Source organism: Hemicordylus capensis, chromosome 3 (genome assembly GCF_027244095.1).
Source record: "Hemicordylus capensis ecotype Gifberg chromosome 3, rHemCap1.1.pri, whole genome shotgun sequence".
NCBI classification, from domain to species: Eukaryota; Metazoa; Chordata; class Lepidosauria; order Squamata; family Cordylidae; genus Hemicordylus; species Hemicordylus capensis.
The window spans coordinates 7407384-7423282 of NC_069659.1; the positions used below are offsets into that span (position 1 = coordinate 7407384).

Genomic DNA, 15899 nt, shown 5'->3' on the forward strand with positions numbered 1-15899 from the left:
AATGTAAGGGAAGCTAGTCTGATTGTATTCCTGTCATGCTTTCGGAAGATCTATGTAAAATTCTGCTGACTTGTCTTGAAATGTACACTGAGAAGCTATTTATTCAATTGGTCTAAGGTCCAAAATTTTTAAATTGGTGTCATAAAGCAGCCCTGCTTTGCCTTCACAACAGCTGAGTTTTTGAAGTTCCAGGTTCCAGATGCAAGATTGGATGAAGAGAATTGTTTTCTGAAAGTCAAGACTGTCATCATTATACAGCTTTGATGAAAGGATGTGACTTTGAGATCACAGGTTTCACCCCTCTACAAAGATCATGGACAATTTTTATAACACCTTTTGCAAAAGAGAGACTTTAATTTGCTTATAAGAACCTAAGCCTTATCCAGAAGATTAATCCTATTTTAACCAGGTTTTGCTAGGTCAGGAGGCTAAAAGATGGAAACAGAAACATCACAATAAAATACATGTGACCTAAATGGAAGTTCCAAAGCCAGATGTCACTGACGAATCATCCCTGTATGGAGAATGAAGTCAGGAATGCTGGAATAAAGATTGTGAGCCCTGATGAAGGTCTGTAAGTATGATTGTCAACCAAGCGTTGTGCAAGCAGTTAGAGTGTGGGAATAGGACCGAAGAAACTGAGTCCAAAACCCCATTCAGCTGTGATATTTGCTGGGTGACACAGAGCCTGCCACTCAAAAGGTTTGACCTACCTCACGGGGTTGTTGTTATACAAGGGAAAATGGGATACGGAAACCATATGGAAACGGGACTTTGTGAGCAGTCATGCCCAGAGAGGGTTCTGGTGAAACTCAAACGCTGAACTTATATGCTACAGCCTTTTGATTGATAAGACTATATTGAATCTGAAAAAGTTTAATGCCTCCTCAACACCTAAAAACTCATGAGAAGAGTGTATGCAGAAAAATGTGAATGCCTTTTTCTTTTTTGATCTTGTTGTTTGCTTTTTGCCTAGGAACACCGTTTTGTTTGAAGACATTGTTTTTTGTTTTTGGCTTCGGGAAAAGGGCACAGGCCCGGGGCAAGCAGGGAAACAAAAGCATAAATTGGGAAGATTAACATGCCAAAGGACCAAATTGAAAGTGGCCTCAGGATTTATCTATCTTTGTATTACTTGTCTTGAAAACTTTACCTTTTCTGTTTTGGCTAGTATTGACACCCAGGGACTTGATTTTAGGATGCCTTCTCTATGGGAGGAGGGAGAATATTGGCAACTCACTTGTCTGTTTTCTCTCAAGTAAACAGGGTTTTGTAACCAACAGTGCCTTGAATTATCTTTCCAAGAAGGGTTTTCCTCAGATGACAGAAGTATCCTGCATATAATCATTAGACTGTGGTCCCAAAGGAACCTCCAAAAAGACATCAACAGTGACCCAGGAGATTAGCTGCCAGCGACAACCATCCAATGGCAACAGATTGTTCACCTGCTAATTTGTCTTGTGTTGAATAAATTCTGGGCATATAAAGGAGATTCATGAAGCCTACAGCTTCAGAATCTTGAAAATAAAAAGGGAGGAATGTGAGGGCTAGAAAAAGCTGTGTTTTGCCTTTGGCATAACTGTAGCCATTTTGCTTCTGTAATACTGCTAAAAGCTGATTAGGGAATAAATGATAGTAAGAAATTGCAAGCAAATCTCTTTTTGGGTGTTGTAAGCATTTCTGAGTTCCAGACAGGACAGGAAGCTAACACTTGAGAAATGCTTAAGCTTAGAAACCGCAAGCGGAAAGACAGGAAGCCACCTCTTGATATATGTGATAACATGTCTGGAGAAACAACTTATTTGAATATAGCCAATAGCATTGATTCTACAGAAAAGGGGAACTGAGGGAGGGGGCTTGTTGCTTGTCACTGCTTGTTAAGGTATAAAATTGATTGTAACTGTTCCTGCTGTGTGCCATTTCTCTCTTGCATTGAAATGGACACCCTTTACTCAGCTGAATAAAGATACTTAATTCTCCTTTCTGGCTTCTTATTGAATTTGGCTGATTAATCATAGGAGTCCAGAGCCAAAATCCCACCAGACTAGCTGGAGGGCTTTTAGCCTTCCCGGAAAACTGACCCCAACAGCTACAAGCAGTTTCTCCTTTCCAACAAGCTGCCGAGAACAAACGAACCCTCTTAGTTTGAGGGAGGTGTCTGGGGGGACACCGGAGGAATGGAGTTTTTATAAGGAATGCCTGTGGTGTGGTTGAGTACAATGGATTGCAGATGGGAAACTAACAGAAGAATTGCTTTTGCAAGTTTAAAGTAAGAAGGAAAGTATTGGGAGGTGCAGAGAGAGAGAGAGAGAGATCCAGTGTGTTTTGCTTCAGTTTGTGCGAAAGAGAAAGGAGGGATACATGGGAACGCTGATAGCAGCTAGCCAGATTCCCCCACCTTGTAGAAAGACATGTCATGGCAAGTCTCCGAGCCTGTGGCTCTATATTAGCAAACTAAAATGGCGTAGCTTATGTCAATTAAAGCAAAACTGAGTCTAGGGGTATCTTCCAGATATCACTTCCAAATGCAACACCATGTTACACGCACAATGCACAGGATCAGACCCACACGCCTTCCTCCTCCTCCTGAAGCTACTTAGAACCGTCTTCTTCTTGTAAGGTTTAATGTCAAAGCGGCAAAATAAGGGCCATAACTGCCAAGAAGCTAAAACAAATTGTATAAGCAATTTGAGGTCCGCTGTTAAAGTCTCTCACATATATTTGATGAGCGAGGAAAATCCCACAGGGCCTGAGGAGCTAAATTCCCAGTCTCCCTGGTATTAAGTACCGACCGAGTTTCCATACTGCTTAGAACCTTGCTGCTTCCTGGGTTCTAAGCTGCCTGCCTCCAGCACCTCCCTCTGATTGGCTCATTCCCTCGTGGGGGTCTCTCCCATTGGCTAAGCCATAAATAACAGTGCTGGGGAGAGAGGGGGGGAGGAGGAGAGGAATCTATGGGGATGATGCATTCAGCAAAATGGAAATTCCCTGGCCGCAAGCAAGCAGCTGGTCACTGGATCCCCCCCCATCTGCTTCTGAGGACAGGGAGAGAAGGGGTGGGAGTGGAAAGGGTTTGTTTCACTTTGCCAGGAAACAGCTGCCAATTCCCTAATGGAAGGGGAGTGGCCAGAGGTACACCCAACCTCCTCCACAAACCAGCCTTAGCGGGGAAGGGGAGGTCAGTGGGGCTGAGGACCCAAGTAATCTAGAAAGACACAATGTTAGAAACCTGAGGTGGAGGATCTATGCCCTCGTATTCCCCCAAAAATCTATCTTGGAGAAGCCAGGGAGGGAACTTGGCACGTTCTGCTCTTCCCAGAATGGCTCCATCCCCTGCCAACTCTTCAAGATGGCAGGCAGGAGTGTTTCTCTGTCCCATCTGGAGATGCTGTCAGGGACTGAACCTGAGATGTTCAGCATGCAAAGCAGGTGCTTGAGCAGTGAGTGATGGATGCTCCAGATGCATATTTTAAATATGTATATATGTATTTATTTCACACATTTATATACCACCCACTACCAAAGTCTCTAGGCAGTTTACAACAAACTAAAAATGTAACACATTTAAAATTTATATAAGATCTGAAGTCAATCAATAAAATTCAACTAAAATGTTTAACTAAAAAGCTTGGCAGAAGAGATGTGCCTTCAGTTGTTTCCTAAAAGCCTTCAGGGATGGAGCAGCTCTAATCACAGCAGGAAGTGCATTCCACCACCCTGGGGGAACTAAGAGGTTAGCCTCTGGGTTGCCACCAGTCTGAAGTGGCTGAGTCTGAGGTGGCACCGTGAGACGAAGCACCCCTGATGAACTTTAGGTGGCAGGGGTCATGATGAACAAGGTGTTTTCTTAAATACCCTTTTAATTCCCCTGGCCCAACTTAAGGGCTTTGTCGTTCATAACCAGCACTTTGTATTTTGCCCAGAAACTTATTGGCAGCCTGTGTAGTTCTTTCAAAACACAAGTGAACCAACCAGAGAGTCAGGAAAGTTATAAAAGGGAAGAAGTCTTCCTTCAGAAAATGGAAGTCCTGCCCAAATGAAGAAAACAGGAAGGGACATAAGCTCCTGCCAAGGGGAAAATGCAAAGTAACAATAAGGGATGCAAAAAGATCGTTTGAGGAACATATCGCTAGAACTGTCATGGGGAATAACAAAAATCCTTTAAAAATATCAGCAGCAGAAAACTTGTCAGGGAGGTGGTTGGCTCCTAGGATGAGGAGGGTATGAAAGGGATTATTAAGGAGGATACGGAGATTGCAGAGAATCTGAATGAGTTCTTTGCATCTGTCTTCACAGTGAAGGATACTGACTATTTACCCTCTCCAGAATTGAGCTTTTCCTATTTAGCAGCTGAAGAACTGGGCCAATTTGAGGTGACAAGGGAAGATGTTCTAAACCGTCTTGAAAAACTAAAATTAACAAATCGCCAGGGCCAGATGGCATCCACTCATGAGTTCTGAAGGAACTCAAATGTGAAATTGCCAATCTCCTAGCAAAAATATCTAACTCCTTCCTACAATCAGGTTCTATACCAGAGGACTGGAAATTAGCCAATATGATTCCAATTTTCAAAAAAGGATCCAGGAAATTACAGCTTGACTTTGGTGCCAGGAAAATTGACTTCCGGTTCTGATGCTGACCGAGCAAGACGCTTCTCTTGGAGTCTCTGAGTCTCCGAGAGAAGACCTGCAGAAAGCAACTGTGGGGACCCAATAACTATCCTCCACCCCACCGGATTAAAGTGGGAGGCGAAGAAGACTCAACCAGCCCCGCGAAGTCAGCACCTGCTGCGAAGGGGTGCGGGGAGCCGAGGTCTCTTCATGCCAGTAGAGCGACAGGGCTAGAGTCAAGGAGAGTTCTGCAGTGTGGAGTTCAGGATGTCCTGAATTCAAGCTCGGAAGCGTTGCAATCTCTATTAAACGCTAATGAGTTAATAATGTAAGCTATTAAGAATTTCATCTATAGGAACAAGGAAAATAACAGCCTGCGAGATACAACCTTATTTAAACAATGCTTTCTGGATGCCTTTGGATGTTAAGGTATGGTTGAAATATTGCAGCCCCATATGGAGAGGGACTAAAACTCTATAAGTACCTATACAGAGAAGAGGAGCTATAACTTTGCAATAATCTCAGTGAGAGGGGTGATTAATGCCTACTCCTGCCTTTGTGTTTTTCGATTGACTATTGAATCTGCTGAAGTGATTTAAAGTAGTTCAAACTTTGTTAAAGTTACTTGGAGTAGCCCAAGTTACTATGCTGTTGGCTTGCAATATGCCCTAAGTGTAAAGACTCAACGTTGGGGACTTTCCTACCTTTTCCTTGGGGATACAGTTGACTTTCAGTGTGAGTCTACAAATATGAGCTTGGAAGGGGACCTGTGACTATATTACAGAGTGAACTAACGGACACACCTCGAGCGAAGAAGAGCAAGGGTGAAGTGGAATTAAAGTGGAAATCACACTTTCCCGTTTGTAGTTAAAGGAGGTGGTTAAAGAGTTAACCTTGTTGTAAACTTGTTGTAAAATTTCAGTTTGTTACTGTAGGTTATGGTTTGTACATTAGAATGTCGAAGAATAAGAACACTTCATCTGGACCACAAACTCACACAGCTAGAAAACTATCAGTGGGTACGAGTCCTCGAATGGATAGGTCCACTGGTGAAATTTGGGAGTTACTTCAAATAAATATAATAACTTGGAAGAAATAAATAAAAAGATAGTGGAAGATACTAAGCAAATTTATAAAAAAGTAGATGCTGCAGACCAGGAGATTACGGAATTGAAAAAGGAAAATGAAGAGTTAGCTGACCAACTCACAATGCTGCAATTAGTACAGAGGGGGAAAATGCTTAGAATAAGGGGAATCTCAGAAAGCATGACCCAAAATTTAACAGAGGTGCTGACAAATGAATTAGCTAAACCTTTACAAGTAGATCTACTTAATATGGAAGGACTGATTGAAGATGCCTACAGAGTAAATGCCACTTTTGCAGTCACCCACAAAGTCCCGAGAGATTGTGTAATTCAACTCAATTCCAAATCTACCTGAGATCGTATTATACAAACCCATTTTCAAGATAAGTGGGAAATTAATGGACAAGCAATTATGGTGATGAAAGAAATCCCAAGGAGATTCCTTAGGAAACAAAAAGATTACAGGGATCTGACTGATACTTTAAAATGAAATAAAATCCCCTTTAGATGGGAGTTCCATAAAGGGGTTGTCTTTACCTATAAAAATAAGAACTACAGATTAACTGAAGACTCAAAAATAAAACAATTTCTTTGAAGATACAGGATCTTCAGGTCCCAGGGGATTCCCAAAAGACACAAGGTAATACAGGTGAAACTCGGAAAATTAGAATATCGTGCAAAAGTCCATTAATTTCAATAATGCAAATTAAAAGGTGAAACTGATCTATGAGACAGACGCATTACATGCAAAGCGAGATACGTCAAGCCTTAATTTGTTATAATTGTGATGATCATGGCGTATAGCTCATGAAAACCCCAAATCCACAATCTCAGAAAATTAGAATATTACATGGAACCAAGAAGACAAGGATTGAAGAGTAGAACAATATCGGACCTCTGAAAAGTATAAGCATGCATATGTATTCAGTACTTGGTTTGGGCCCCTTTTGCAGCAATTACTGCCTCAGTGCGGCGTGGCATGGATGCTATCAGCCTGTGGCACTGATGATCAGCCTGTGGCACTGTATTATGGAAGACCAGGATGCTTCATTAGAGGCCTTCAGCAATTCTGCATTGTTTGGTCTCATGTCTCTCATCCTTCTCTTGGCAATGCCCCATAGATTCTCTATGGGGTCAGGTCAGGCGAGTTTGCTGGCCAATCAAGCACAGTACACTGTATACTTTTCAGAGGTCTGATATTGTTCTATTCTTCAATCCTTGTCTTCTTGGTTCCATGTAATATTCTAATTTTCTGAGATTGTGGATTTGGGGTTTTCATGAGCTGTACGCCATGATCATCACAATGATAACAAATTAAGGCTTGACTTATCTCGCTTTGCATGTAATGCGTCTGTCTCATATATCAGTTTCACCTTTTAATTTGCATTACTGAAATTAATGGACTTTTGCACGATATTCTAATTTTCCGAGTTTCACCTGTAAATAAGGGAGGGATTAGCAAAATAAACAGTCAGTCAGTATGGAAATAAAATTCTTTTCCTTGAATGTAAACGGCTTAAATAATAAAAACAAAATGCAAAAAAAATTCCACAATTTAAGAAAAAGAAAATTAGACTTGATTTGCTTACAGGAAGTGCATATAAGAAGGAGAGATAGAAAATACTTACAAAACAAAGCACTTGGCCAGCAATTTGAAACTTTAGATATTAAGAAAAAAAAGGGGGCATAGTGCTTTATATAAAAGATTTTTTAGAGCCAAAACTGACATATAAAGATGATTATGGAAGAGTACTGATGGTAGAAATAAAGGATGGCAACCTAATTGTGTGTGTGTGTGTGTGTGTGTGTCTATATATATATATATATATATATATATATATACACACACACATACACAGTTTAGAATTAGGATGATGTCCCATTATACCTCTTAAAAGCAATATAACTAAACTTAGCTACAGAAATAGAGATTGAAGCATCTTTATCTGAGAGTAGATGTTTTACAAGATTATCATCGGATTGATCTACCAGTTTACATATTAAAGGAGCAATAAGGCGTTCCCTAGGATATAAATGGAATTTACAATGGAGAAGAATGTGTGCAACAGTTTCTGTATCTCCTGACCCACAACTACAGTGTCATTCTTCTAAAGGCACACCCTGAAACCTCCCAGCTAGAAGTGCAGATGGAAAGGAGTTAACCCTTACTCTCGTAACTATCCATCGAAACTTAGAGAAAGTGATTGTCGACAGATATTTTGCGGGGGAAAGGTCCATCTTAGTTCTTATCCTATATAATAAAATGATAGGGTACCTGCGTCCATGTCTTTTTCAGGTGTTCTGCGCATGCGTGGAGCGCGTGCGCAGAACACGGTGAGAGAGACACGGAGCGGGCGCCGGCCGCCATGTTGGGCAGGTGGAGGAGAAGCGGCGGGCGAAGGAGAAGCGGCCACCGCCAAACAGGGGGAGGCGGCGGGGGGGGAAGCCGGGCAAGGTGGCAGCAAAGCCGCCGCCTCAGCCAGAGGAGGCGGTGCAGGCGAGGAGGCGGTGGGCCCGGCCGGGTGGAGGGCGCGGTGCGGGCGAGGCGGCGGCAGAGCTGCGGCCTCGGCCAGAGGAGGCGGTGGCCCCGGCTGGGAGGAGGCGACCGGGGAGGCCAGGGAAGACGGCGGGCATGGGGGAAGCCGGAGGCCTGGGGAAGCGGGCCCTGAAGAGGGGCCGGGCGAGGCGAGGAGGCAGCAGGGGAAGCCGGGAGAGGCGGTGGCAGAGCCGCGGCCTCGGCCAGAGGAGGCGGTGGGCCCGGCCGGGTGGAGGCGGCGGAGGAGGTCTGGAGGAGGAGGAGGCTGGCCCCAAAGGTCTACTAGCGCCCGTTAATTTAACGGGCTTAAAGTTACTAGTTACTCTATAAAACTCTGGAAGCCAGGCCTGAGATTCAATTTTTATAAAGCCAGCCTCTGTCCTTAAAGTCACATTCGCTGTACATTTTGGAGTGCCAAATAAGTTCCTCAAGAACCCTGATTGGATTCTTTCCAGAATGTCAAACCTTGAGTATTGACCTAATTGAATACATACAATAATTGCGGAATGACCTTTGCAGTATAGAGCTTTAAAGCAGCTGGAATGAAGCCTGCACCCTGAGTTCTAAAAAATCTTAAGATTGCTGCTGTGCTATGTTTTGCCAACTCTGTGACCATACTTATATGTGCTGATTTCCCAGCATTTTGTTGAAAAATTACCCCCAAATATTTTGATTTACCTGTTCTAGTCGATGTCCATCTAGCATCCATACAAATTTTTTTACTTTATTGGTGAATTTAAGGAACTACCACCCACCACACTCCACTCTACGACACCCCTTTCCCCCCCGACGTGAAGCTATACGTTTGCTGCAATCCTAATTATTCTCTATGAGGAATTCAAAAATATTTTAAGAATTCACCAATAATCAGAGGAGTGTCCAATTGCCTTGGGGTTTTGTAGGTGGTAGGGCACCCCTGTCTGTCTACCACCCACCCCATTTTTGTGCCCCTAGGTGCTCCACAATAGGGGATATGGACTGGTTCTGGTCCCGATTACTTCCGGGTTTGGGAGGTTGTTGGCACCCATGGGTGCTCCACAATAAGGTATAATGGCCTGGTTCGAGTCCCATTATACCCTATGAGAAAATAATAATAATAATTTTCAAAAATTCATTAAAAAATTGTACGAATGTCTGATTGCTTTGGGGTTTGGGTGGCAGGTACCCCTGGGTGCCAGCTACCATCATACCAACTTTTGGATGTCCGAACCAGTTTGAATCGAACCACCCCCTGGTTCGGTTGAGATTCGAACCTGCAGCTTGAACCTGATGGCTGGTTCGGTTTGAATTCAAACCTTCGAACCACCCTGGTTTGAATTTGAACCGGTTCGCACATCCCTAACCTCCAGCCTCAGAGGCATGATGCCTCTCAATACCTGTTGCAGGCGAGCAATAGCAGAAGAGAGGGCATGCACATGCCTCTTGACTGTGGGCTCCCCAAAGGCATCTGGTGGGCCAGTGTAAATAAACAGGATGCTGGACTGGAAGGGCCCAGTGCCTGATCCAACAGGACTGTTCTTAGATAGGGAGAGAAACTTGTCTAAATATCTCCTCTTGGACAATAAAATTTAGAATATGTCACCCAGGGTCCACACTGTAGAAACCAACACATTAGTGTATTCACAGTCAATGAAAGAAAGCAAAGACTGTGAAACAGTAATATTCATTAATTAATTTGAACCAATTATGCAGATCTGTACATAACAGGGACACAAAAACACATCTGCCAGCATGGTGCCCAAGACACTTGAAAAGCAACAAAGTTAAAAGCAAATTGAATCAAAAGAAATCTTATGAGGTTTCATATTTCACACAAATGAGGAAGATTCCCAGTCTTGTCTGAAGTTTTGTGTGTATGATTTATACAATGTATGAGTTTGCACATGTGCAGTAAGGCATTGCTTTCTCCTGAAGCTCTTTCCACACTGCAAGCATGGTTTCTATGATGTATAAGAAGTTCTTCATTCCAGCTGGAGATCTTGCCACACACACAAAAATTTAAATGGGTTCTCCCCAGTGTGAATTCTATGATGCCTAGTGAGAGATTTACTCCTGCTGAACCTCTGTCCGAATTTAAAGCATTTATGTGACTTCTACCCAATATATGTTCTAAGATGTAAACTAAAAGCGTCTTTCCTGCTAAAGTTCTTTCCACACTCCAAGCATTCATATGGTTTATCCCCAGTGTGGGTTCTATGGTGTAATGTAAGAAGTCCACTCCAGCTGAAGCTCTTTCCACACTCCAAACATGTATGTGGTTTCTCCCCAGTGTGGGTTCTATGGTGTAATCTAAGATCTCTACTGTGGCTGAAGCTCTTTCCACACTCCAGGCATTCATATGCTTTCTACCCAGTGTGGGTTCTATGATGTATAGAAAGAGCACCCCTCGTACTGAACCTCTTTCCACACTCAAAGCATTTAAATGGTTTCTCCCCAGTGTGAGTTCTATGATGTCGGTTAAGATATTCACTCCGGCTGAAGCTCTTTCCACACTCCAAGCATTCATATGGTTTCTCCCCAGTGTGGGTTCTATGGTGTAATGTAAGAAGCCCACTCCGGCTGAAGCTCTTTCCACACTCCAAGCATTTATATGGTTTCTCCCCAGTGTGGGTTCTATGATGTCCTTTAAGACATTCACTCCGGGTGAAGCTCTTTCCACACTCCAAACATGTATGTGGTTTCTCCCCAGTGTGGGTTCTATGGTGTAATCTAAGATCTTTACTGTAGCTGAATCTCTTCCCACACTCTAAGCATTTATATGGTTTCTCCCCAGTGTGGGTTCTATGGTGTAATGTAAGATCTCCACTGTGGCTGAATCTCTTCCCACAATCCAAGCATTTGTATGGTTTTTCCCCAGTGTGGGTTCTATGGTGTACATTAAGTTGTCCACTACTGTTAAAGCTCTTCCCACAGTCAAAGCATTCATATGGTTTCTCCCCAGTGTGGGTTATATGATGTCGTTCAAGATTTCTAATCTGGTTGAAGCTCTTCCCACACTCTAAGCATTCATATGGTTTCTCCCCAGTGTGGATTCTATGATGTTGTTCAAGATTTCTAATCTGGCTGAAGCTCTTCCCACACTCCAAGCATTCATATGGTTTCTCCCCAGTGTGGGTTGTATGGTGTAATGTAAGAAGTCCACTCCGGCTGAAGCTCTTTCCACACTCCAAGCATTTATATTGTTTCTCCCCAGTATGGGTTCTATGATGTCGTTTAAGACATTCACTCCGGCTGAAGCTCTTCCCACACAACAAGCATTCATATGGTTTCTCCCCAGTGTGGCTTCTATGGTGTACAGTAAGGTGTTCACTCTGGCTGAAGCTCTTTCCACACTCCAGACATTTGTGTGGTTTCTGTCCAGTGTGGGTTATATGATGTCGTTTAAGATGTGCACTCCAACTGAAGCTCTTCCCACACTCTAAGCATTCATATGGTTTCTCCCCAGTGTGGATTCTATGATGTTGTTCAAGATTTCTAATCTGGCTGAAGCTCTTCCCACACTCCAAGCATTCATATGGTTTCTCCCCAGTGTGGGTTCTATGGTGTAATGTAAGAGGTCCACTCCGGCTGAAGCTCTTTCCACACTCCAAGCATTTATATGGTTTCTCCCCAGAGTGGGTTCTATGATGTCGTTTAAGACATTCACTCCGGCTGAAGCTCTTCCCACAATCCAAGCATTCATATGGTTTCTCCCCAGTGTGGGTTCTATGGTGTACAGTAAGTTGTCCACTCTGGCTGAAGCTCTTTCCACACTCCAGACATTTGTGTGGTTTCTCTCCAGTGTGGGTTATATGATGTCGTTTAAGATGTGCACTCCGGCTGAAGCTCTTCCCACACTCCAAGCATTCATATGGTTTCTCTCCAGTGTGGCTTCTTTGGTGTAATGTAAGTTGTCTACTACTTCTGAAGCTCTTTCCACACACAGAGCATTTATGTGTCTTCTCCTCAGTGCAGGTTCTATGGGGCAGAGTAAGAGCTGCACCCCTGCTGAAGCCATTCCCACACTCCAAGCTCTCACATAGTTCCTTTTCTGTGTGCATTTCCCACTGAGGTTCAAAGCTTGGCTCAAGATTCAAGCCTTTACTATGAGGAGGGCACAGGCTTTTCCCTTTTTTCTTGATTCATTGCGTTTTGGATTTCATGCTGAGAAGCAGGTGATCTTCTGCAGGACCTTCTGCTCCAGGTTTTAGTCTCTTCTGGTTTCTCTTTTTCTGTCTCTCACCTCCTAACAATCCTCTGCTGGGTTTCTCCCCATTTTTATCTTCCAATTGTCATGTGCTGCAGTGAAGAGAGAAAACAAGTCAGAGTCTAGAATAGGAAAGGATATCTTCTTAGAAGAAATGGTGGGAATGCAAAGAAGAGGCTGGCAGCTTTCCCACCCTTATGTTTGATGGCTATTTGATCACAGCCATTTCTGGAGGTAGATGACCTCAAAACATTTATGGTAACATGCTGGTAAGCTCTAGGCTTCCCTGCTGTCATGCACTCTACATAGTGCTGCCTTTGTACACAGTCCAGAAACAGCAATTGGAAGTGAATGCGGCAGCCAGAATGGTCTCTGGAACAAACCAAAGGGACCCTATAAGACCATTTTTGAAAGAACTGCACTGGCTCCCAATAGGTTTCCATGTAAAAGTACAAAGTGCTGGTTATTACCTATAAAGCCCTTAATAGATCTGGCCCAGGGTATTTAAGAGAGGGCCTTCTTTGTCATGAACCCCTATCGCCTATTAAAATCATCTGGAGAGGTCCAGTTACAGTTGCCGTCGGCTCATTTAGTAGCAACTTGGGACCGGGCCTTCTCTGTGGTTGCCCCTGGGCTTTGAAACAGGCTTCTCTTTGAAATAAGCATTCTCTTCTCAGTCTGTTTTCAGGAAGGCCCTCAGGATGTAGCTGCTTTCTCAGGCTTTTAAATGAAAATTTCAAACTATTTTGTTTTATCTGTGAGCTTATTTTATTTGTTTTTGTGGATTTTAGCTGTTTTATATTTCTTTTACATCCCCCCCCCCTCATTTGTACACTGCCTATATGTATGTAATCAGTTGGCTGGAAGCCTCCACCTGACAGGAGGTGCCATGCAAAATGCTTGAAGTCGGGAGCGGTTAATGTGAATGGCAGCAGTGTAGGGGGCTTTAGGGCAGACCAAGAATAAGAGACAGCAGGCAGCACCTGTGGCCGCCACACCAGAGGCAGGTTGAGGTAGAGGGCGTGGCCAGCCCCAGGAAGATGGGATGTGAAGTTCTAATATGGCAGCATCAAAATGGAGCCTCCGATCCATCATGAGCCTCCAGTTACATGGCAGCTTAAGATACAACTAGCCAACCCCCGCACAGAGCATCTGTGTGCTCTTTGGGGCCAGCTGTTCCCTCCTCCCTCTTCCTCCTGCCCCGGTCTCTCCTCTCTACCCCCTCCCTCCAGCCCCATTCCCCCCTTCCGTTCCTCCCCCCCACCCCACCACCACCTGCACAGAGCACCACCAGGCGGCGGGTGGCCAAAAAGGGCCCCTCTCGTTCCTCCTCCCGGGCGGTGAACAGGGAACCCCCGCTGCCCTTTTGGGGGTCAATAACATCTGTCTGAATGTATGAAATAATACAGTCAGACAGGTGCTATTGACTGGTTTGTTTTATCCAGACATCAAGTCCTTCCCAAGGACCTGCAATGGCTGAATTTCATTATCAATATTGTTGTTATTATTATAGATATTGTCGCAAAATATAGGCTGTTCTCAGTAAAGCTGATTTTTGTAATTGGCTGATGGTGATTTCTGTGGCCCCTGTGGTGCTGAAGTGCTCTTCAAGTTGTTTTGGAATTGCACCTAGGGTGCCAATTGCTACTGGGATTATTTTGGTCTTCTTCTGCCACAACCTTTCAATTGGGATTTAAAGATCTTTATATTTTGTGATTGATTTTTTCTATTTCTTTTTCTTCTGTTCTACTGTCACCTGGTATTGTTATGTCAATTATTTTGACTTGTTTTTCTTTCTTCTCGACTACAGTTATATCTGGTGTATTGTGTGGCAGATGTTTGTCTGTTTGTAGTCAGAGGTCCCCTACAACTTTTTAAATTTTATGGTCCCTCCAATTTTTGGCTACAGGTAATTTATCATCATCATCATTATTGGATACGGCCCAGAAAGACACTAAGTGTCGGCTATGCAAGGAAGCGGATGAGACGGTTAAGCACCTTGTATGTTTTTGTAAGAAAATTGCACAGACTTGTTATAAGGAAAGACACAATACAGTTGCTGTGATGATCCACTGGAACCTTTGTAAGAATTATAAATTGCCAGCAAGCAAGAATTGGTGGAATCATCCAATTGAGAAGGAATTGAGGAGGCAAAAATCCGCTGGGATTTTCCTGATAAGCATTTAGCACTTAATACGCCGGATCTGACAGTCATAGAGAAGAATTGGGTTCTAATAATTGATATTGCAATCTCAGGGGATAGACAAGTTGGTGAAAAACAACTGGAGAAAACAACTAAATACAAGGACCTTCAGACTGAAATTGAGCGGCTCTGGAAAAAGAAAACAGTAATGGTGCCAATAGTTGTTGGTGCCCTTGGTGCAGTACCAGAAGAACTTGAACATCACCTTGACACCTTGGGCATCGATAAGATTGACATCTGGTAGACTGTGCGTAAATAGGATATTAAAAAAATAAATACCATACCAAAATGCATTACTTTCCCAGAAAATGTGCAGAACTCTTCTACTGAAAAGCTTGGAGCATGAAACCTCATAGAGGTAGGATAGGTTAGAGTTGCAGAGAGAGAGAAAAGAGGTTGGGAGGAATGCTTTCCAACTGCAAGCTCCTGGTCTCATAGATATACTTGGGGTGCGATCTCCAAAAATGCCCATTTAATTGTTGGGCTTCAAGCCAGCAGGCAGGCAAGCAGGTTTCCATAGAAGACCAAGGAGCCAAAGTGTTCAGTTCTGCCTCGAAAAGCACTGCTTCTCAAAAGTTGATCACTGTGCATGACTATCGTTTAATTGGCTGCTCCTCTCCAAAAGCTTGGAGAATCTTTCCCCTTTCCCTAGCTCAAGACTCGCTGGCTGCGGAGAGCAATGGGGAGAGGAGAGCTCTTTCTTGGAAGCCCCTCTGGCCTCTTTCTCCCCCTGCCGCACAGCTGGATGATCCTGCTGGTGGTGGTGGTCCCGGCAGTGCAGAGACACTGTTCACTGCAGGAGCAGCTGCAGGGAGACTGGACGACCCTTCCCTTCCCCCTGCTGCTGCTGCTGCTTTCCTCTTACCTTCCTCTTTATTTTTATGCAAGCAAGCAGTAACAAGTCTCCCGGGCTGGGCGCAGGGTCAGTGAGCATGTCAAAGGGCATGCAGCAGTTTCCTGCAGCGCTGCCAACCTCTTGCACCACCCTTCAGATACAAGGGAGAAGCTGCAGGGGATGGAAACTCTCGCTCTTCTTTCACAGCCCAATTCTGCAGCTCAAGCCCCTGTAGTGACAGCGATGGTGGTTTTTCCTACTCCTCTCAACAAACCCTTGCCTGTGCATCTGAGCATGCTCATAAGCATTGGAGCATGCTCAGTATGGTCAAATGAAGCTCCTTCTCGTTTTCTGCCCAAAACCCAGCTCACATTTTCATTCCTACTTAAAATATCAAAGAAAGGCAATCCAGGTTTTGCAGAAAAATATCAGATGTGGTTGTAT

At 43.8% G+C, this 15899-nt stretch overlaps 1 protein-coding gene and 1 long non-coding RNA gene across 2 annotated transcripts; one reads left to right on the forward strand and one right to left on the reverse strand.

Moving 5' to 3' along the window:
- The first annotated feature begins 390 nt into the window (after positions 1 to 390).
- Positions 391 to 1979, forward strand: LOC128349263 (uncharacterized). The gene is made up of 2 exons (XR_008318675.1): positions 391 to 570; positions 1260 to 1979. It is a non-coding gene; the product is annotated as an uncharacterized LOC128349263 (long non-coding RNA).
- A 7675-nt stretch (positions 1980 to 9654) lies between these two features.
- Positions 9655 to 15675, reverse strand: LOC128348994 (zinc finger protein 709-like). The gene is made up of 2 exons (XM_053304811.1): positions 15486 to 15675; positions 9655 to 12509 (listed from the first exon to the last, which is right to left on the reverse strand). Exon 2 carries the CDS (start codon positions 12269 to 12271, stop codon positions 10577 to 10579), a length of 1695 nt encoding a protein of 564 aa, XP_053160786.1. The 5' UTR covers positions 12272 to 12509; positions 15486 to 15675; the 3' UTR covers positions 9655 to 10576.
- Positions 15676 to 15899: the final 224 nt, after the last annotated feature.

Coding starts and splice junctions, on each gene's coding strand:
- LOC128348994 (XM_053304811.1), bottom strand. CDS start 12,271: ATGCACACAGAAAAGGAACTATGTGAGAGCTTGGAGTGTGGGAATGGC.